The 21,114-nt window shown below is 57.2% G+C and overlaps 1 protein-coding gene and 1 long non-coding RNA gene across 8 annotated transcripts in view; one reads left to right on the plus strand and one right to left on the minus strand.

Moving 5' to 3' along the window:
* Positions 1-17,330, plus strand: part of CELSR1 (cadherin EGF LAG seven-pass G-type receptor 1) — a 190,065-nt gene extending 172,735 nt beyond the window's left edge. For 3 of the 7 annotated variants that reach the window (XM_045363426.3, XM_074003511.1, XM_074003512.1), the window contains exons 24-35: positions 1,784-1,984; positions 5,841-6,015; positions 9,015-9,127; positions 9,573-9,652; positions 10,988-11,114; positions 11,720-11,845; positions 12,354-12,448; positions 12,889-12,992; positions 13,197-13,346; positions 13,847-14,071; positions 14,326-14,581; positions 15,312-17,330. In XM_045363426.3, coding sequence (XP_045219361.2) covers positions 1,784-1,984; positions 5,841-6,015; positions 9,015-9,127; positions 9,573-9,652; positions 10,988-11,114; positions 11,720-11,845; positions 12,354-12,448; positions 12,889-12,992; positions 13,197-13,346; positions 13,847-14,071; positions 14,326-14,581; positions 15,312-15,336 — 1,677 coding nt within the window. In that variant the 3' untranslated portion in view covers positions 15,337-17,330. The remainder of the gene's footprint in view (positions 1-1,783; positions 1,985-5,840; positions 6,016-9,014; positions 9,128-9,572; positions 9,653-10,987; positions 11,115-11,719; positions 11,846-12,353; positions 12,449-12,888; positions 12,993-13,196; positions 13,347-13,846; positions 14,072-14,325; positions 14,582-15,311) is intronic. The other 4 variants (XM_045363428.3, XM_045363427.3, XM_045363429.3 and 1 more) reach the window with 4 other exon arrangements.
* Positions 17,331-17,554: 224 nt separating this feature from the next.
* Positions 17,555-20,684, minus strand: LOC141407821 (uncharacterized). The gene is made up of 2 exons (XR_012418625.1): positions 20,618-20,684; positions 17,555-19,416 (listed from the first exon to the last, which is right to left on the minus strand). It is a non-coding gene; the product is annotated as an uncharacterized lncRNA (long non-coding RNA).
* Between the last annotated feature and the right edge of the window lie 430 nt (positions 20,685-21,114).

Raw genomic sequence — 21,114 nt, forward strand, 5'->3', positions numbered from 1 at the left:
CACATAACCGAAACCTGAAGTTCCGCCCCTGCCCAGCTGTGTGACTTCCGGCGGGTTGTTTAGCTTCTGTAAGCATTGGTTTTCTCACCTGGAAGATGAGGGTTGCATTTCACACTCTCCTCATAGCTGTGATCTAAGGATGATATGAAATGATGCCCTTGGAGGCCAGGTGCGGTGGGTCACTCCTGTAATCCCAGCACTTTGGAAGGCCAAGGCGGGCAGATCACCTGAAGTCAGGAGTTTAAGACCAGCCTGGCCAACATGGTGAAACCCTGTCTCTCCTAAAAATAGAAAAATTAGCTGGGCGTGGTGGTGCACGCCTGTAGTCCCAGCTACTCAGGAGGCTGAGGCACGAGAACTGCTTGAACCCAGGAGGCAGAGCTTGCAGTGAGCCGAGATCAGGACACTGCACTCCAGCCTGGGCGACAGAGCAAGACTCCATCTCCAAAAAAAAGAAATGATGCCCTTAGCAGGTCTGTCAGAACCTCTGCCTCACAATAAGTGCTCAGTAAAAGCTTTTGCTGAGCAAAGGAAATGACATTCTTGGTATTAACACAGTTACCCCGTTTTCTTTGTAAAGCGGGCATTAAGTCTTTCAGCCAAAAGAGTAAGTCCATGATAGGATTAAGTGAAAGTCCAAGAGGTACTGCATGCACCTGCGGTGGAGACGCCTTTATCTTTTGCGTAAGCTGAGGATCTCTTTGGAAGGTTTCTGCCAGCCCAGAATTTTGGGTGGGCAGGCTGAGCCCCTCCCGACAGCAGGATTTACTTGTGGGGTTGGTTTTGGGTAGACAGGCTGAGCCCCTCCTGACAGCAGGATTTGCCTGTGGGGTTGGTTTTGTTTTTCGCTTTTTGTTTTGTTGTTTTTTGAGATGGAGTCTTGCTCTGTCACCCAGGCTGGAGTGCAGTGGTGCCATCTCAGCTCATTGCAACCTCCGCCTCCTGGGTTCAAGCGATTCTCCTGCCTCAGCCTCCTGGGTAGCTGAGATTACAGGCACACACGCCACCACACCCGGCTAATTTTTGTATTTTTAGTGAAGACAGGGTTTCACCATGTTGGGCAGGCTGGGCTCAAACTCCTGACCTCAGGTGATCTGCCCGCCTCAGCCTCGCAAAGTGCTGGGATTACAGGCATAAGCCACCATGCCTGGCCAGTATGGTTGTTTTGTAATGTGGCAAAATATGCATAACACAATTTCCCATTGAAATGTACAGCCAGGGCCGGGCGCGGTGGCTCACGCCTGTAATCCCAGCACTTTGGGAGGCCGAGGCGGGCGGATCACAAGGTCAGGAGATCGAGACCACGGTGAAACCCCGTCTCTACTAAAAATACAAAAAATTAGCCGGGCACGGTTGTGGGCGCCTGTAGTCCCAGCTACTCGGGAGGCTGAGGCAGGAGAATGGCGTGAACCCGGGAGGCGGAGCTTGCAGTGAGCCGAGATCGCGCCACTGCACTCCAGTCTGGGCGACAGAGCGAGACTCCGTCTCAAAAAAAAAAAAAAAAAAAAAAAAAAGAAATGTACAGCCAGTGGCATTAAGCTGGTGGCACAGCCTGTTGCTGTGCCGCCATCACCACCATCCGCCTCCAGAACCTGTTGTCACCCACACTGTTCATTGCCACTTTGTGCTTGTTTTGTGCCGCCCTGAGAACCATATCCTAGTCACGCTGGTTCCTGCCAACCTTTGATCATTTAATAAGCAAGTGTGTAATTTGTCTCTATTATGCAACCACCAGATCTGAGTCTTGGCCCTTCTCTCCTGCCTTTAACCCTCCCACCCACAGAACGGGGAGGTCCTGCCCCTGAAGATCGTCACCTACGCCGCCATGTCCTTGTCGCTGGCGGCCCTGCTGGTGGCCTTCGTCCTCCTGAGCCTGGTCCGCACGCTGCGCTCCAACCTGCACAGCATTCACAAGCACCTCGCCGCGGCACTGTTCCTCTCTCAGCTGGTGTTCATGATTGGGATCAACCAGACGGAAAACCCGGTATGGCCACTCAGCTCCCCTCCCCACTGTCTGGGCCGCACCTTGGAGCGGCTACCGTAGTCTTTTCCTGGCCACTCCAAGCACCCTGGCTGGCTCCTCACCACCCCCACCTCCGCTTCACAGATGCCCTTTGAGGAACGTGCCATGTCACAGGCTGTGGGTGGAGACGTGGGATTCACTGGCAGGTCCAAGCACTTCACCACCTTGACTCTATTGGGAGATGAGGGGCCCTTTTCTTTTCTTTTCTTTTCTTTTTCTTTTTTTTTTATGAGATAGAGTCTCGCTCTGTCAACCCAGGCTGGAGTGCAATGGCGCGATCTCAGCTCACTGCAACCTCCACCTCCCGGGTTCAAGCGATTCTTGTGTACATCCCCAGGAAAATACAACTTTTGTCAAAACTGATTTAAGGGCCGGGTGCAGTGGCTCCTACCTGTAAATCCCACCAGGATCCCTTTGGGAGGCTGAGGCAGGCAGATCACTTGAGGTCAGGAAGACCTGGCCAACATGGTAAAACCCCATCTCTACTAAAAATACAAAAATCAGCTGGGCATGGTGCCAGGCACCTGTAATCCCAGCTACTCAGGAGGCTGAGGCAGGAGAATTGCTTGAGCTTGGGAGGCAGAGGTTGCAGTGAGCAGAGATGGAACCACTACACTCCAGCCTGGGCAATAGAGCGAGACTGTCTCAAAACAAAACAAAATGATTTAAGATGTAGAAAGCCTGAATACTCCTATCACCATTAGAGAATTTGCGTTGCAGTATAAAAACCATGGCCAGGCTGGGTTTATCTTAGGAATGCAAGGATGGTTTAACATTTAAAAAATCTATGAATGCCATTTACCTCACCAGTACATTTAAGGGAAAAATATTTTTCTCAGAAATGAATGTACAAAAGAATTTTGATTAATGTTATGCTCATTAATGAACAAAGAGAAAGAAACCTTTGAACAGACTGGGCCTAGAGGAAACTTGAACCTAATAAAGACATCTACAGAAAACCTACAGTTGACATAAATAACAATGGGTAGATACTGGAGGCATCCCCTGTAACGTCAGGAGCCCACTCACCGCTCTGTTCATCACTGTGGTGCAGGGCGGCCTTGCCAGTGCGATGAACAAGGAAAACAAAAGCATAGAGATCAGAAAGGAAGAAACAAAGCTGTCATTACTAGGTAACATGAAGGATCTCATGGAAAAATCTAAAATAGTGTGTAGGCATGTTATGAGAAACAATTAGGCTGGCATGTTGGCTCACACTTATTATCCTAGCACTTTGGGAGGCCGAGGCAGGCAGATCACTTGAGGTCAAGGAGTTCGAGGCCTACCTGGCCAACATGGTGAAACCCTGTCTTTACTAAAAATACAAAGATTAGCTGGGCATAGTGGTGTGCACCTGTCATCCCAGCTACTTGGGAGGCTGAAACACGAGAATCACTTGAAACTGGGAGGCAGAGTTTGCAGTGAGCCAAGATGGCGCCACTGCACTACAGCCTGGGCAATAGAGTGAGACCCTGTCTCCAAAAAAGAAAAAGAAACAGGAGTCTGGCAACAGTGGACTACAGGCAGAAGATCAGAGCAGTCTGATGGTAATGCACAGGCCTGGGAGGGTGGGGTGGAGGCACAAGGAGAAAGGAGGGACAGGACCAACCCATTATGGAGCAGGCAGGGAGGAGGAGTCAGGGGACTTTGATGTCTCCAGAAGGGAGAGGAATGAGTAGATGAAGATACCACCTGTTGACAGGCAAGGTCTGGGTGAGATGGGGCACCTGTGGAGGCCAAGGAAGCTGTGCCACGTGAGCCGGGGAGGCCACCTCCAACTCGTGGGTGGAGAGGGTGTCTCGGGGGGTGGACAGGCCCTGGGAAGGGAAATGGAATAAAAAGACCAAGCTGGAACTTTCCAGCAAGCTGCTCAGGGCCACGTGCAGACCAGAGCTGCTGCTCCTTTTTTATGGCAAGCAGTGGGACCAGACCCCTCTCACCTCAAGAAGGAAGGCGGGCACCCCCACCTCGCAGGTCACCCTTGAGAAGGCTCCATGGCTTCCCAGCAGCAGTAGGTGGAGCACCAGGCCTGGCCCACAAAGGACGAGCTTCGAGGCATGTGTCGGACCAGCCAGGGCCAACCTTCCCCGCTGCCTCCCAGGTGTTCCCGGAGGCTGAGGCCCTGGGCTGGCGGGGGCTCTGTGTGTGGGGCGCGAATGGCAGGGTCGCTGCTCCTGCGGAGGGATGCCGTCACACCCGCAGCCAGGCGCATCCGCGCAATGGGCATGTTCTCATCCGCGCATTGGACCGGGAAGGCTCTCGAGAAGTGTGCGATTCATCTCAAAACCCCTCTAGTGTGCTTTTGAGTGGCGTGAACGGGGGAGAGGGGAGTCTGTGCAGGCCACTCCCTGCAACTCAACACCACCAGCAAAACCGAGGCGGTCCCTGGGTTCCAGCACTGACTCATCTCCCGCCGGAGTGAGCCCTGTCCCGGCAGCCACGCACGGCTGAGCACGGAGAAGGAAAGGGCGCCCCGGCAGCCTTCTAGGGGCTTGGCAGCGTGCCTGGGCTTTATGGTTTTTTTGTAAACCCACAATCCTATCTCTGGGCGAGGTTTTTCATCTCTCAGAGCGCTGGCAGGCTGAAATGATTTATTATGCATCCGCTTTGTCTTTGTTGTATTTCTGGAAAAGGTGGTACGTTGGTTACAGAAGCAGGTACAACCCTGCTGCAGCCAGGATGGCGCAGTCCTCGCAGTTTCTGTTTTCAGAAGGTGGTTTTGTGGATTTACTTTTCACATTATTTAAAGCAGCCATCCAGCCAACCAACCTTCTCGCCCCCTTCCTTTTCCTAAGCCAGTGTGATTTCCATCCAGGAAACTGGGGTGTTTGGTGTAGGGTTCACCAGCCATATGCTGGCGCCTTGTTTCCTGACGTCGAGCGTGTGGTCTGAGGCAAAGGGCCTGCCTCTGGCATAGCTTGAGCCTGCGTTCTCTGCTTTGGTTCCTGCTCTGTTCTGAAGCTGACAGATATGATGCTGACTTGGGGCCCTTCCCACCTCAGGGGCATTGTTTGTGGAGGGTGGCTGGCCCTTTGAGGCTGATGTGGCAACAGGGGCGCCCTTGGGTTGCCATGACCCGGTGCCTGAGCAAAGTGGCCTTCAGCCTGGGGTTGAGATGGGGGCCCTCCTTCTCCTCCTAAGCTTTTGTGTCTGTTAAAGGCTGTCTCCCTGGGACCCCCTGGTAGGGTGGACTGATGGGATGGTTACTGAGGATTAGACAGTGTGTCCAGAGCAGGCCGGCTGGGAGTGGGGTCGGGGTGGGACCCTCCCAGTGTTCCCAGTGTTCCCAGTGTTCCCATCGTTCCCATCTCCCTCTCTCCCCCATCTCCCATTTGGCTGGTTCAGCCTCCGGGGACCTGGAGGGGAGCCTGCCATCCTCTCCCAGCCGGCGGCAGCTTTGGGAGCACTGACTGGGGCAGCCTCTCCCAGAGCACTGAGTGCAAAGCTGCCCCTCAGCCCTTCCAGAGCACTGGGTGTGAAGCTGCCCCGGGGCCACATCTTCAAGTGCAGTTCCGGGGCATGTGGGACTGGGTTTGTGTTTGTGGCCTCGGAGGCTGGTCTCTCTGTCATTCTCATGCCGCTTTCTGTGTCCAGACAGGCAGGGCTCGCTCACCTGCTGGCTCAGCTGCCCCGTGATGTTGATTTTCAATTCCTGGCTCTCAGCCATTGGCCAGACACGTAGCCCTGCTCAGCTGAGGACAGACACGTAGGGTGGTCCGAATTGTTAGCTCTCCCACCCCCCACCCCTCACTCATGCCTGTTTGGCCTCAGCCTGGGATGCAGGGGCCCTCACTGAGTCCGGCCCCTCCCCGCGCAGTTCCTGTGCACGGTGGTCGCCATCCTCCTCCACTACATCTACATGAGCACCTTTGCCTGGACCCTCGTGGAGAGCCTGCATGTCTACCGCATGCTGACTGAGGCACGCAACATCGACACGGGGCCCATGCGGTTCTACTACGTCGTGGGCTGGGGCATCCCGGCCATTGTCACAGGTGAGGATGCACAGAGTGGAGTGCATAAAAACACAGATTTCCAAAAGACCCAGCTGTGCAGGAGAGCTGTCCTCCTTTCTCTTCCCTGCCCAGCCCCAATGCTTGTCCAGCCCCCAGCAGAGGAGGCCCCGGCCCTGCATACTTGTCTGCACGCACAGGGGCAATTGCAGACACCTGGGGCAACGTCTTCTGTAAGGTGTGAGCTCCTTGAGAGCTGGGTCCAGGTCTGTTCAGGGTTATTTCTGCAGCACCTAACAGACAAAAGTTCCACGTCTGTGCACGGGAGGGATGGAGGGAAGAGCAAGTGAGTGCATGAGTGGGCAGGTGGATGGATGGGGGGGTGAGTGAGAGGATGAATGGAATGGATGGGTAGGGGGTGAGTAGATGGTTGGATGGATGGGGGGGTGAGTGGCTGGATGGATTGGGGGTAAGTGAGTGGCTGAATGGATGGCGGGTGAGTGAGTGGCTGGATGGATGGGGGGTGAATGGATGAATGGATGGGGGGGTGAGTGAGTGGATGGATGGATGAGTGAGTGGATGGATAGATGGGGTGAGTGAGTGGATGGATGGATGGATGGATGGGTGAGTGAGTGGCTGGATGGATGGGGGGGTGAATGGATGAATGGATCGGGGGGTGAGTGAGTGGATGGATGGGTGAGTCAGTGGATGGATGGATGGAGGGTGAGTGAGTGTGGATGGATGGATGAGTGAGTGGATGGATAGATGGGGTGAGTGAGTGGATGAATGGATGGGGGGTGAGTGAGTGGATGGATGGATGGATGGATGGATGGATGGGTGAGTGGATGGATAGATGAGTGAGTGGATGGATAGATGGATGGGGGTGAGTGAGAGGATGGATGGATGGGTGGAGGGGTGAGTGAGTGGATGGATGGATGGATGGGGTGAGTGGATGGATGGGTAGAGGGGTGAATGAGTGGATAGATGGATGGGGTGAGTGGATGGATGGGTGGATGGAGGGGGGTGAGTGGATGGATGAATGGATTGGGGTGGGTGAGTGGATGGGTGGATGGGTGGGGTTTGAGTGAGTGGGTAGATGATGGATGGTTAGGGGTGAGTGGGTGGATGGAGGAATGAGTGAGTGAGCAGATGGATGGGTGGGTGGGTGGATGGAGGGATTGCATAAGTGAGTGAATGGATAGGTAGATGGAGGGATGGAGAGGTGAGTGAGTGGATGAGTGGATGGATAGATGGGATAAGTGAGTGCATGAATAGGATGGATGGAGGGATGGATGAAATAGGTGGGTGGATGGATGGGTAGCTAATGGATGACAATGAAATTAAGTGGCTGGGTGGGTGCAGTGCGTGGATGTGATGAGTGAGTGGATGGATGAATGAATAGTGAATCAGTGAGTAGAACAAACAGTACTTCCTCAGCACACATTTTGCTAAAAATCAAAGTCAGTTTGCTCCCTACTGAGAAAGATCCACCTTTATTCACAAGAAGAAGAAACCCTTTTCCTGGGTAATCCCTGGGTTCTGGGGATTAGACGCAGTCTGAGGCCAGAGTCATTGGGGTGGGGGGAGTTGCCCCCAGGGCAGCACCCAGCAGCCACCCTGGGGCCAGTGCCATGGTCACTTGCTGGACTGTCCTGGTCTCCACAGCGATGTCACTGACTAGCCTCCAACTAGGCAGGCTTCTGGCTAGGGTGTTCCGATGTGACTCATCTCCCTTACTCCAAGGGACCCTGAAGAACTTTTTCACCTCCCCCCAGGGCCGCTGAGGTGGGGGTAGGGTGGGCGAGTAGCAGCTGCCACTTCCTGACGTGACAGGCCATACCTTGCCTAGATTAGGTGCTTACTGTGAGAGACGCTGAGATGAAGAATGTGGCCTAGAAAGGGGCTCGTATGGCTTTGTGTCAAAGCTGCCTCGATGCCCAGGCAGAGCAGGTCTCTGCAATGCCTCTGCCCTTTGGATTCTAAGTCCAGATAGCTCACGTTTCCTACTTGCTTTAAAAACGGGTTTTGGTTTGGTTTGTGGTGTTTAACACTTAGGTCTGTCTCGCACAAGATCTTAAAACAACTCCCGGGGAGCCTCAGACTGAGCTGCAGACGCTGGTCAGTGGCCGCTGCCTCGCCCGGCCATCTGGGGCTTCCCTGACTGTCCTGGGTGGTCCTGGTTAACTGGCTCCTCCAAAGGACAGTGGGAAGTCCTGGAGGGTGTTAAGCAGCAGGGAGCCGGGATCTTTTAAATATTTAAGGAGAATGGGGAGGAGCATAGCCTAGGCCAGGGTGGGGCGAGGGGCACAGAAAGACCAGGTCACACCTGCTGGTTGCTTCTGTCCCAAGTGTCACCTTGATGCTCTGCATGGACAGGTGGATCTGGCTTGTCACACGATGGTTAGGAGTGGCAACTCCTATTTAAACAGGCTGCTCACATAGCAAGCCCAGTGCTGAGGCAGTTTCGGGGGTGTGTGTGGTGTACACATGTGTATGGTATGTATATCTGTGATGCGTGTCTGCACACTGTGTGTGTGCATGCATGTGTATAGGGTATGTACGTGTGTATGGCATGTGCACATGGTTGGATTTGGTAAGGGGGCGTATGCGTCCCCCACCCGCTCACATATGGCCCCCGTATGTGACGCCGACCTCCATCTGTTTTGGGGCCTCATCCCTTGCACCTTGGGTCCATCACAGCCTTCTGACCTCTACATGTCCCAGCTGGCAGGGCCCTCCCAAGCACCGTCTGCCTTCATGATCCCTCCTGCACCATCTCATTGCCACCCTCCAGGGTCTCTGGTCTTCCTCAGCAGCCCCCGGCCCAGATAGGCCTCTGCCACCTAGGCTGGTGAGCCTGAGACCCCACACGGAGAGGCTGTGCTCAGAGGTCCCTGGGCTGGCTCCCCAAACTCCTTGCTCTTTCCTCTAAGAAGGGACATGCTGAGTCCCCCATTTCACCCCACCCTGGCTGGTCCTTGGCACGGGGTGGCCACTGGGCACGCGGCCCTCACCCTTCCCTTCCTCCCCGCTGTGTTCAGGACTGGCGGTCGGCCTGGACCCCCAGGGCTACGGAAACCCGGACTTCTGCTGGCTGTCCCTGCAAGACACGCTGATTTGGAGCTTTGCGGGGCCCATCGGAGCCGTTATAATTGTGAGTGTGGGGCCTTCACGGAGTCCGGGTGCTCCGAGCATGCGTCAGCTGGAAGGACTGCTCTGGGCTGGCTGGGGCCGCCAACTCCTCTGAGCAGCCAAAGCGGGGCAGGAAGGGCCATCTTGTGACAGCAAAGCCACCAGGCCCCTCCCCAACCTCGCCCTCTGATCGTGGGTTAGGGTCTCGCGTCGTGTCCACAGGAGACCGTCTGCGTCCAGCACCCAGGAGGGTCCTGCACAGGCAGGCTGGGTGTGGTGGGCCCTGTGGGGCAGTGGGTGGACAGCTGTGCTTGGTCCCACAGGCCAGGGCTCGGGTCCTCCTCACCCAGACACCCCTTCCTGAGATGCAGGGCAAAGGGCTTCAGGTGCTTTTGGCAGTTGAAGGTCTGCAGTGACAAGACTGAAGAGTCTGCCACCTGACATCGATCGGCTTGTTTTGTTTTCAGATCAACACAGTCACTTCTGTCCTATCTGCAAAGGTTTCCTGCCAAAGAAAACACCATTATTATGGGAAAAAAGGGATCGTGTAAGTGGGGCAGAACCTGACCGGCCAGTCATGTCAGCTGGGCCCTGAGACCCCGATGTCCAGTCTCTGTGGGGTGGGGCCCCACGAGGGCATGTGGGCCTCATGGAGGAGGGCTGGGGGCAGCTGGGTGAGCACCAGGGTTTCCCACGTTGCATCTGCAGGGGCTGGGGGAGGTTAGCTGAGGGGAGTTGGGGGAGGTTAGCTGAGGGGAGGGGAGTTGGGGGAGGTTAGCTGAGGGGAGGGAGCTGGCAGCCAACCCTGGGCCTCAGTCCCTCCCGCCTGGCACGGAAGCATTGGGCTGCCTGGAATTACCAGGGTGGAGATGGGCGGGGTGGGGGAGATGGAACTTACTGATGGGTGATGAGGGTGTTGCGGGTGTTGCTGGGGCCACTGGAGTGGAGGCCCCCCTCCCAGCCCCACCATCAGAGGGTGCAGCGGAACAGGGGCCCAGCACGGAGGGAACCTCCAGTGTTCTAGGGAGGAGAGGGAACCTATGAGGCCCCCAAAGGAGCAGGTGGCACTGTGGGAAGACTCAGCACGGCGTTCAGGAGCCATGACAGGGTCAGGAGGGGATGACGGGGGCATCTGTCAGACAACCAGGTGGCCCCTGGTGACCTGGCAGCTGCTGGTGACCTGACAGCTGCTGGTGACCTGACAGATGGGACTGAGCCAGGGATGGGCGAAGGGAGAATGCTTGCATGGGGGCTGGGTTGCCAGGAGGAGTGTGAGGCTCCCGGCCCAGGAGGGTGGAGAGGGAGGGGTGGTGAGTGGCCTGGAAGGCCAGATGTGGGGATTACATGGGGGGTCTGGGGCCTTGTCAGTTCCTTATCTTTAGTGCCATCCCTGACCTGTGGACCTGCGGGCTCTGTCACCCTGATTCACTCCATCCCCTCTGAACCCTGGGAGGGGATGCGCCTTTGCCTTCCCCTTTTACAGATGGGGAGACTGAGGCAGAGCTCAGGAAGCTGCTTGCAGTGTCACAGCTCGTCAAGGGCAGGCCCTGGGCTCTTCCTCTCGCCTCTCCACAGGTGTCTCACAGGAGCTAGTGCAGCCATGGGCGTGGCTCAGGCCCCCTGGCCTGGTGTAGTCGTCACGGCTCCTGTTTTGTCATTTATTTGCTTCCTAATTTGTTCCACCACCATCCCCACTAACACAAGCTCTGTCTGGTTCCCAGATGAGTCCGTTCCTGGCTACGGGGGAGGAAGGGAGCAAGGTGGATGATGGCTGGGTGGACAGGCGGATGGACAGATGGGCGGACGCGCGAGAGGGAGGGAGGGAGGGAGGAAGGGAGCAGGTGGTGGCGGTGGGCACAGGCCTGATCCTGCTCTCCCGCAGCTCCCTGCTGAGGACCGCCTTCCTCCTGCTGCTGCTCATCAGCGCCACCTGGCTGCTGGGGCTGCTGGCTGTGAACCTTGATGCACTGAGCTTCCACTACCTCTTTGCCATCTTCAGTGGCTTACAGGTAGGTGGCGGCTGAGTTGCCTGCGGGGCTGCTGCCTGGCCGCCGTGGCACCGTTGCTGTGATGCAAGGCAGTGGAGGCCTACGGTCTCAAACCAGCCCTGCCTGGGCCTCGTGTGGTATCCTCCTGTGGCTGCAAGGACTTAGCCCCTTTTGCAACCAGCACAGGGCCTGGTGCCTCCTCCCCACTGTGTTTGGGGACGATGACCCCAGTGCCAGGCCAGCACAAGTCCACTTGTGTCTCCAGGGATCACAAGTGGCCATTTCTGGTCATACTAAGGGCTGGCCAGCAAGTGGACTTACGACACAGCGGGGACACCAGAGGGCCCCGAGGGCTGTGGAAGGAGTGCCCAGAAGACTCTGGTCTGAGCTGGGGCCTTCAATGCCTCCAGCACGCCGGGGGCCCAGCCCAGGCATCTCAGTTTCTGAGCTCCCCAACCTGCCCCCGAGAAAGCAGCAGTCCCTGAGGAGGGGAGGCCTGGCTGTGTCCTGGGCCCCGCGGCCTGGCAGTGTGCACTCGAGGCTGTGTGCGCATCTGTGCTGGGGCGCCTAAGGGCAGGTGCCTAGGGAGGCAGCAGCAGGTGCTGACCCCGCCTTCCTCCCTCCAGGGCCCCTTCGTCCTCCTCTTCCACTGCGTGCTTAACCAGGAGGTCCGGAAGCACCTGAAGGGTGTGCTCGGCGGGAGGAAGCTACACCTGGAGGACTCCACCACCACCAGGGCCACCCTGTTGACGGTAAGAGGCACCGGGGACACCGCGGGACTGGAAGCTGGGCGGCATCTTGAGTGGTGAGGGAGGAGTATCGCGCGTCAGCCCCAGCCCCGCAGCCTGTGTGCCCCTCATGGTGGGGATAGCAGAGCCACCCACGGAGCACGGTATGGCTGCCAGCATCAGAACCAGAGAGTGATAGAATCGGCCGGATGGGGCCTCGGTCGCGTCCTAGCCCTGCTTTTCCAGGCCTTAGAAAGGGGGGGCCAGGACCACCAAGGACCCTGACCAGAAGCAGTGGCTGTAGGGAGGGCAGCAACCCTGACCACAGTGTGGGCCAGGATGCGCTTCCTTCAGCTGCCAGGAGGCTCTTGTTTGCAGTGAGGGTTGACTGGGGCTGGCTCCTCCTGTGTGCTGGGGAGGGGCCCAGCCAGGGTGTGGGTGTGGGGGGGTTGCCGTGGGGACAGAGCCATCCCCCGTGGTGGTCATGTGGTGGCCTCCACCTGGCAGTGACCAGCCCTTCGCCTCCCCCCAGCGCTCCCTCAACTGCAACACCACCTTCGGCGATGGGCCCGACATGCTGCGCACAGACCTGGGCGAGTCCACCGCCTCGCTGGATAGCACTGTCAGGTCAGGCTGCAGATCCAGGTTCGGGGAGGTAGCTCTCGAGCTCCCTCAGGCTTTGGCGCCACCCCCATCTATGTCCTGCCATTCAACCAACATCACATTTCCCCCACCACCTTCCCCCCGCCGACCTTCCCCCCGCCGACCTTCTCCCCCGCCGACCTTCTCCCCCGCCGGCCTTCTCCCCCGGCCGGCCTTCTCCCCCGCCGACCTTCTCCCCGCCGACCTTCTCCCCCACAACCTTTCCCCCACCGCCTTCCCCCCGCCAACCTTCTCCCCCGCAACCTTTCCCCTACCACCTTCCCCCACACACTGGGAGCCTCTTTTTTCTGTGCTCTTGATGGTAACACAGAAGGGTGGGGGCAGAGAATCTTCCGGAGAACTTTCCAGCACTTCCTGTCCCCTGAGGGATGATACTGAGCCCCACCTTTCCCCGGCCTCTCTAGGGATGAAGGAGTCCAGAAGCTCAGCGTGTCCTCTGGGCTGGTGCGGGGCAGCCACGGAGAGCCAGACGCATCCTTCGTGCCCAGGAGCTCCAAGGACCCCCCTGGTATGGCTTCCCCGGAGGGGGAGGATCCCCGGGGTTGTTTTTCCCACATCCTTTTGGTCACTGGAGACTCCGCCCCTGAAGAAGCACTAGCAGCCTCGCCATGCACAGTGTCAGCATGCCAGGGGCCCAGTGGCTCTACCTGGCCTCGGTGGGACCCCTGCACCTCCCAGGGCCTGAGCCTCCCTGTTCCCCGCTCATCCACAGGCCATGATTCCGACTCAGATAGCGAGCTGTCCCTGGATGAGCAGAGCAGCTCTTATGCCTCCTCACACTCGTCAGACAGCGAGGACGACGGGGTGGGGGCTGAGGAAAAATGGGACCCGACCAGGGGCGCCATCCATAGCACCCCTAAAGGTGAGCGTGTGGGGCACACTGGGCCAGGCTGGGCTGTGGACAGCAGGCTCGGGGCAGGTCTTGGCCATGGCTGGGTCCCTTCCTCCCAAGATATGCCCAGCAGCACTGCAGCCACATGAAAGGACAGCCTGGGGTGGGGGGGACTCTGGCTGGGTTCCCCCACAGCCTCTGCTCCTCCATGCCAATCCCTGGAGCAGAGGCAGGAAATCTCGGGGGTTCTCTGTGGACCGTCACTGCAAGGTCCAGGTGAGGCTGCCGGGGGTGGATAGCCATGTGTGATTACTGGTACAGATGCAGCGGGGGATCCCAGCAAGGGCCCTGCTGCCAGGACTCTCCCTCCTGGGCCTCAGTTTCCCCACCTTTAGGGTTCAGCCCTACCAGGCCTACAGGTTGGGGAGAGGTGGGTCAGAGCCACCCGGGACCTGCCAGAGCCATGGCTCTCAGGGGCGCAGCTCGAGTGGCAGTGCTGCTGTCTGCTGAGCACCGCTCTCATGCCTCAGGGGATGCCGTGGCCAACCACATTCTGGCCACCTGGCCTGACCAGAGCCTGGCTGAGAGTGACAGTGAGGACCCAGGCGGCCAGCCCCGCCTGAAGGTGGAGACCAAGGTCAGCGTGGAGCTGCACCGCGAGGAGCAGGGCAGTCACCGTGGAGAGAATCCCCCAGACCGGGAGAGCGGGGGCACGGCCAGGCCTGCTAGCTGCCAGCCTCCAGAGCAGAGGAAAGGTGCCTGGGGAAGCCGGGGCTGCAGTGAAAGGCTGGAGGACCCAGAAGGGCCAGTCCCTGGTTCAGAGGTGGGGGTGGGGCTGGTGGGGCAGGTCAGGGCCTGGGCAGAACAGATGTGGCCTTCCAGCCTAGCCCTGGGACCTGGGAAACCAGGAGGAAGGACAGGGGCTGAGGCTGGCTCCGATGCACGCAGCCCAGCAGCTGTCCCTGGCAGCATCACCCGGATGTGACCTTGTTGCGCCTCCTCCTCCCAGGCATCTTGAAAAATAAAGTCACCTACCCACCGCCGCTGATGCTGACAGAGCAGACGCTGAAGGGCCGGCTCCGGGAGAAGCTGGCCGACTGTGAGCAGAGCCCCACATCCTCGCGCACGTCCTCCCTGGGCTCTGGCGGCCCCGACTGCGCCATCACCGTCAAGAACCCCGGGAGGGAGCCGGGGCGTGAGCACCTCAACGGGGTGGCCATGAACGTGCGCACCGGGAGCGTCCAGGCCGACGGCTCAGACTCCGAGTGAGTAGCCCGGGCCTCCAGAGCGGGGGTCACCCACTTCCCCCTTGTCCTGAGTCAGGAGAGAAAGGGGGCAGCGGTCAGGGACCTGGCACCCATCTCACCTGGAGCCCTGAGTGCAGAGGAAGCCCAGGCAGGGATGCGGGGTTGTAGGGGGGCGTGCTGCTGCTGAGGTCAGGGGGATCCCCCGGAGATGAGCAGACCCCCTATCCTGGGGGCACGTCTCAGGCCTCTGGGACTCTGAAGCCCTGGCCAGCCCCGAAATGCTAGGACCTAAAGTGCTGGGCTCTGCATTTGATCAGCACTGTCTCCGCTCTGGACCACTGCCACCCACCTTGCAACTAAGGATACTGAGGGTCCCGGAATGCCCGGGGTGAAGGGGGCGGGCTGGAGCTGGGGTCCTGGCCCCTCCTCCCTCCTTCCAAACTTACAAGGGAGAAGCCAGGTCTTCAGGATGCCCCTCCCAAAAGTCACCGTAGAGATGGCCGGTTTCTAACGCTGATTCCTTGTGCTCTGCTGAGAGACCAGCAGCAGAGAAGCGCATGGGCTAGTCCTGGTCCCCTCTCCTGCCTCCCAAAGGCAGCAACATCCAACATGAGCTTGCCCTCCCTGGAGCCCCTAGACGCCCCCTCTACCCTGATGGGGGGATCCTGCCCCTGTGTGACCTTGGGCCCCACCCAGCCACTACCCTCACTGACCCTTCACCTGCTTCATGGCTTCTTCCCATGCGCAGAGGCAGTAATGAAACTTCAATTTGAACCATCAGGAAACCGTGAGGCAAGCCCGTCACCCCCACACAGGCTGCGGCATCACTGAGCCCTCAGAGCTTGGAGCCCGAGGGGCCACTGCCCTTGAAGTGGAGTGGGCCCAGAGTGTGGCGGTCCCCACGGTGGCAGCCCCCGGACTGGTCATCCAGACACAAAGGTCTTGGCTCTCCCAGGAGCTCAGGGCCTGTCAGACCTGGTGACAAGTGCCAAAGGCCACAGGCATGAGGGAGGCGCAGACCACTGGGCCAGCACCGCTGGATCCTAAGACTGCAGCCAGAGCCAGATCTGCGAGGGGACCCCAGACAGGGCCCAGAGGCTGCCCAGAGTTCAGGAACGCCAGGCACAGACCAAAGACTGTGGTCCAGCCCCGCCCAGGTGGGCATCTCATGGCAGTGCAGACGCCTGGCTGGAAGCCCGGCAGCCCTTTGCAAAGGCACCCCTTGTCTTAAAATCACTATGTGGGAAAGCTGTAGATACTTTTATATATTTGTATTGGACTCTGAGGAGGTGAAACCTGTATATATTTTGCATTCGTGCTGACTTTGTTATCCCAGGAGATCCATGCGATGATCCCTTGCTGTCTTCCGTGTAAAGATTGCACAGTTGTACTTGAATCTGGCATGTGTTGACGAAACTGGTACCCCAGCAGATCAAAGGTGGAAAATATGTCAGCAGTGGGGCTAAAACCAAGCAGTTAGAAGCCCTATAGCTGCCTTTGGCCAGGAAGCGAGGATGGCATGGGCCAGCCCCCTGGGTCCCTGGTATTCGCTGTGCATGCGTTTGCCCTCTGCCCTGGCTGTGTGAATTTAAGACGGGGCAGTGCAGGACTAGGCAGGTGTGAGAAGCCTTGCTGAGGTCACTGTGGGGCATGGTTGCCACACGGCTGTCATTTTTCACCTGGTCATTCCCTGACCACCACCCCCTCCCAGGTGGCCTGGCAGCTGCAGGTGGGGATGGATTTCTCCTTTGCTCCTGCTTCCCGTGGGACCTGGGACCTTAAAGTTTTGCAGGTTCCTGATTTGGACAGAGGTATGGGGCCCTCCAGGCCATTACATCCCTCCTGCCAGTTCTCTAGCTCTTTGAGACTCCGAGGATCTCCCGGGGCACGGGTTCCCACCCCATGCCCGGCGTCTGACCAGTTACTTCATTTTGCTTCAGATGGCCAATTGTGCAGAGGGACAAAGCCACAGCCTTCAATGGTTACCAAACTGTTTTTGGAAACTCACACCAAGGTCGGGCCCACTGCAGGCAGGCAGCTGGCACAGTGTGGCCCGAGGGGCTGTGGAACGGCCGGAACTGTCAGACATGTTTGATTTTAGCGTTTCTTTTGTTCTTCAAATCAGGCGCCCAAATAAGTGATCAGCACAGCTGCTTCCAAATAGGAGAAACCATAAAATAGGATGAACATCAAGTAAAATGCAAAGATATCCACACTAAGTTTTAAACCTGACCCTGATGAAAATGTGAGCACTGTTAGCAGATGCCTGTGAGAGGAAAAGCGTATCTGAAAATGGTCCAGACAGGAGGATGAAATGAGATCCCCAAGTCCTCACACCTGAATGAATTATACATGTGCCTTACCAGGTGAGTGGTCTTTCGAAGATACAAAACTCTAGTCCCTTTAAACGTTTGCCACTGGTGTTTCCTAAGTACGAAAAGGTCTTGAAGTCTTCGAACAGTCTGCTTTCATGACTTTAACAGGATTCCACCCCCTGAGGTGTAATTTTTTGTTTTGTTCTATTTTTTTTTTTCACATACTCCACAGCCAACATCATGAGGTGTAATTTTTAATTTGGTCAGAACTGTTACCAAAAAACAACTGTCAGTTTTATTGAGACAGGAAAAATGTAAACTTATTTTTATTAAGACTTTATGGGAGAGATTAGACACTGGAGGTTTTTAACAGATGTGTATTTATTAATGTTCAAAACACTGGAATTACAAATGAGAAGAGTCTACAATAAATTAAGATTTTTGAATTTGTACTTCTGCAGTGCTGGTTTTTCTCCACAAACACCCCCCGCCCCTCCCCGCGCCCAAGGTGGCCGTGGAAGGGATGGTTTACGGATGTGCAGCTGAGCTGTCCACGTCCCATGCTCCCTCAGCCAGTGGAATGTTGTGCTGGAACTTTCCACTCCCTGGTAGGCCTGCCACAGCCTAGATGGGCAGTTTTTGTCTTTCACCAAATTTCAGGAATTTTTTGCCATTATTTCTTTTCTTGTACTGATCTTTCTCCTCTCCGTGACTCCAGTGACTCGGATGTTAGACCTCTTGACGTTTTCCCACTGGTCCCTGAGGCTCTGTTCATCTTTCTTCGTTCTTTTCTATCTGTCCTTCATTTGGTGATTTCTGGTGCTCCATCTTCAAGTTCACTGATTTTTCTCTTCTGTCATCTTAATTCTGATACTGAACTCACCCAGTGAATTTATTTCAAATACTCGATGAGTTTTAAAATTTCCATTAGGTTCCTTTTTATTTCTCTGCTGGGCACTTCGTTTTCCACTCATTCCAAGAGTGTTCACCTTTACTTCATGAAGCATGGTTGTAACTAGGGCTGCTGTGAATTCTGGGATAATCTGAACATTTGAGCATCTTGGGGCTGAAATCACTTTTCTGTTTGCGTTTTCCTGGTTCTGTGTGTGCTGAGTAACTGCAGGTTGAACCCTCACTCGTCATGTGGAATGTTAGGTTAGACTCTGGGTTGTTCACACCATTGCTGTAAGTGTCATTTCATGTGTTTCAGCAGCAGGCAACCTGGTTAGGTTCTGACCACTGGTTCTCTCTTTCCACGAGCAGCAGGTCCACCCCCAGGTCAGCCCTCGGCCTTGGCTATGCTGTTTTGGGTTGTTGGCTGCACTCACAGGTGGGGTGGGGCAGGAGTGTGTTTCAACACACGTGGAGAATTTGGGGGTCCCCCTTCTCCAGCTCTCTCCTTGCTGGAACTTGCCTTGCATTTTCTCACTTATGGGGTCCTTTTCTTGTTTTCTCTGTCCAGAAAGATGGGTTTCTCCCACCGCTCTAGCCACCTGCACTGTCTCACGCTTCCACCCAACAGGGCCCACCTTAAGGAAAAGTAGTGACAGCAAAGAGAGAAAAATGGGAACCCCAACCCTCTCTGGTCCACAGTGCCCCCATTTCCCAGGCCTCTCTGGAGTTGTTGTCCTGGTGCTGGCTGCACAGCACCGCAGATTAGGGCCACCCTGGGTCAAATCTGAGATAGAAAAAACAACCCATGAACGCCCCCGCGCCTGAGGTCATTTTTCAAGTTGCTTTCTCCTCAGTTCACCTGCTAATGTTTACATCCCAGAATGCTTGGTGGCTAACGTGATAGAATATTTCTACCTCAGCCCCAAAGCCACGATTAACAGGAAAATACTAGAAGCATCTGAGAGAGAGAAAGCAGTCCAGGCAGCCCAGAGCAGGCCTGTCAGCCAGGCCAGGATGTCCACGTGAGGACCACGAAGTGCTCCGTAGAGCCTCCGCAGCAGACCGCGATGGATGAGGGCAGAGCAAGCCCCTCTGTGATCGTGTCTGAACAGATAACAGCACAAACACCGTCCAAGCCACGGGACGTCGACTCCCCCAGCCCAGGTAACGGGTGACTACAGCTGCTTCAGTCACAGCTTCAGCCTCGCCCTGGGCTCCCCAGCCTGGAGACACGGCTTGTTAAGATCCCCTAGGAGAGTCAGGCAGTGGTTCATGTCTGTAATCCCAACACTGGCTGGCTGAGGCAGGAGTTCAAGACCAGACTGGGCAACACAGCAGGACCCCATCTCTACAGTTTTTAAAAATTAGCTGCTAAAAATTAGCACAGTGGCTCATGCCTGTAGTCCCAGTGCTTTGGGAGGCTGAGGCAAGATCACCTGAGGCCAGGAGTTCAAGACTAGCCTAGACAACATAGCAAGACTGTTTCTAAAACAAAATTAAAATTAGCTGGGTGTGGTGGTGTATGCCTGTTGTCCCAGCTACTTGGGAGGTCAGGGCAGGAGTGCTTGGGCCCAGGTCAAGGCTCCAGTGAGCTGTGATCACACGACTGTGCTCCAGACGGGGTAACAGAGCAAGACCTTGTCTCTTGAAAAGAAAACAAAAGAAACATTCCCAAGAAGGGGCTTGGGCCCAGGCAAGGTTCCGGCACAGGACAACATGGGAGCCAGGGACTGGGGAGAAGCCAGGCTCAAGGTGTTTGAAACCGGCTCAGGGCCTTGGGAAGGAGCCTCCCAGGTGTGAGGTGAGGGGACACTGTCCTAGGACCTGTGTGTCACAGATTATCCTGGAACAACATGGGGGAGAGGAGAGCGAGGGCTTTGCTTTCATTTGTATTACAAGCAGGGAGTAGGTATACAAGCATCCAGCTCTTGGCCCGGAAGATGTTCCCCCACCATCTTCATGGACAGGTGTGGCAAGTGGCTAAGGCCAGGCCACTGGGGGTGCCTGTGCTGGCAGGAGGGGCTACCTGCCTGCCTGCGCTCCTGGGGACCCCCAGGTCTTCAAAAGGTCATCTGAGGGGCACAGCCTCTGGAGTGTGCCAGCCTTGGGTGCTGGGGAGGGTAGGAAAGAGGCCAGAAGAACAGCCCAGAGACTTGGCCCCCTGGCCAGCAGTTTCTGCTGAATCTCTGAGGCATTGCACCAAAAGCCCTCCAGAGTTGACCAGTGGCCTTATGGGGGCGCAGGGCAGGCAACTGTGCATGCCACAGAGAGGGGAGCACTGCCAGTCAGGAAGCAGTCGCCATGGAACCTGGGGACCCAAGGGGCAGAGGCAGGTTTGTGCCCCTGCTTCCTCCACTGGCCGACACGTAGGCCCTGAGGCTGGCAGGACGGCAGAGCCCGCTAGAGACTGGAGAGGGCAGCCTTACCCCTGCTGGCCTGGTGCCCACACCACCCTCTGCTTGGCTGCCCCTCGTCCCTCCTGCTCATGTTTCTGTGACCTGGGAGGGTTCTCCTAGGGCACAGCAGTAGGCCCCGCAGGGGCTCTCCCACCCTCAGTTCCCAGGATGGAGGCCCGGCCACAGCCATAAATCAGGGAAACCCTGAGCCCAGGGAGGCTCCGTGCCGGGCTGAGCCAGCAGAACAAAGGCGGCGCTTTTAGCTCAGCCTCCGTGCCCAGCTGGGCCAAGGATCCCCAGGAGCCTGTCTGGTCCCACCAGCCAGCGTTCTGCCTGCCTGGTAGAGCTGGGGCCTGCCCCTGGCCAGGGCAGCACTGACCCCGCGCCCCCTGCCTCCCCGCCCCAGCCCAGCAAGGGCCGCCGCTCCACCTCAGGCCCCGTTTCCTCACCTGGCCTGTGGAGTTCTGGCCCACTCCTCACCCTCAGGACACTCTCTGCTGCGTGGGGGGCCTAGGCTAGAAGGAAGGGTGCCCCAGGTCAGGGGACACCCAGTGGGGAGCTGGGAGGGAAGGGGTCAGGATGGACAGTGGGTCCCGTGGCAGCCCCCACCCTGACGTACCAGCAAGAACTCGGGGCATCTGGGCAAGGCCCTCAAGACGCACCACCTGGCTGCCTCTGGAACCTTCCCACCCAGAGAAGGGGAATGCACCTCTGGCCCCCGCAGGAACCTGTCTCGAGGCACCAGCAACACGCTGAGGCTCCAGCCCAGCAAGAGGAAGGGAGCCAAGGACACTGGTCTGTCCAGGACCAGGGACCCCAGCCCTAGATACAGGGGCAGAGGATGGAGCCGCTGGGACCTCAGGGAAAGGAGCGCAGGTTGCCGTGGCAGCGTCTGCAGTCCACCTGCCTTTCCACACCAGGGGGTCAGTGATGTGGAGCCCCCGGG

The sequence above is a fragment of the Macaca fascicularis genome, chromosome 10, assembly GCF_037993035.2.
Source record: "Macaca fascicularis isolate 582-1 chromosome 10, T2T-MFA8v1.1".
Taxonomy (NCBI): Eukaryota; Metazoa; Chordata; class Mammalia; order Primates; family Cercopithecidae; genus Macaca; species Macaca fascicularis.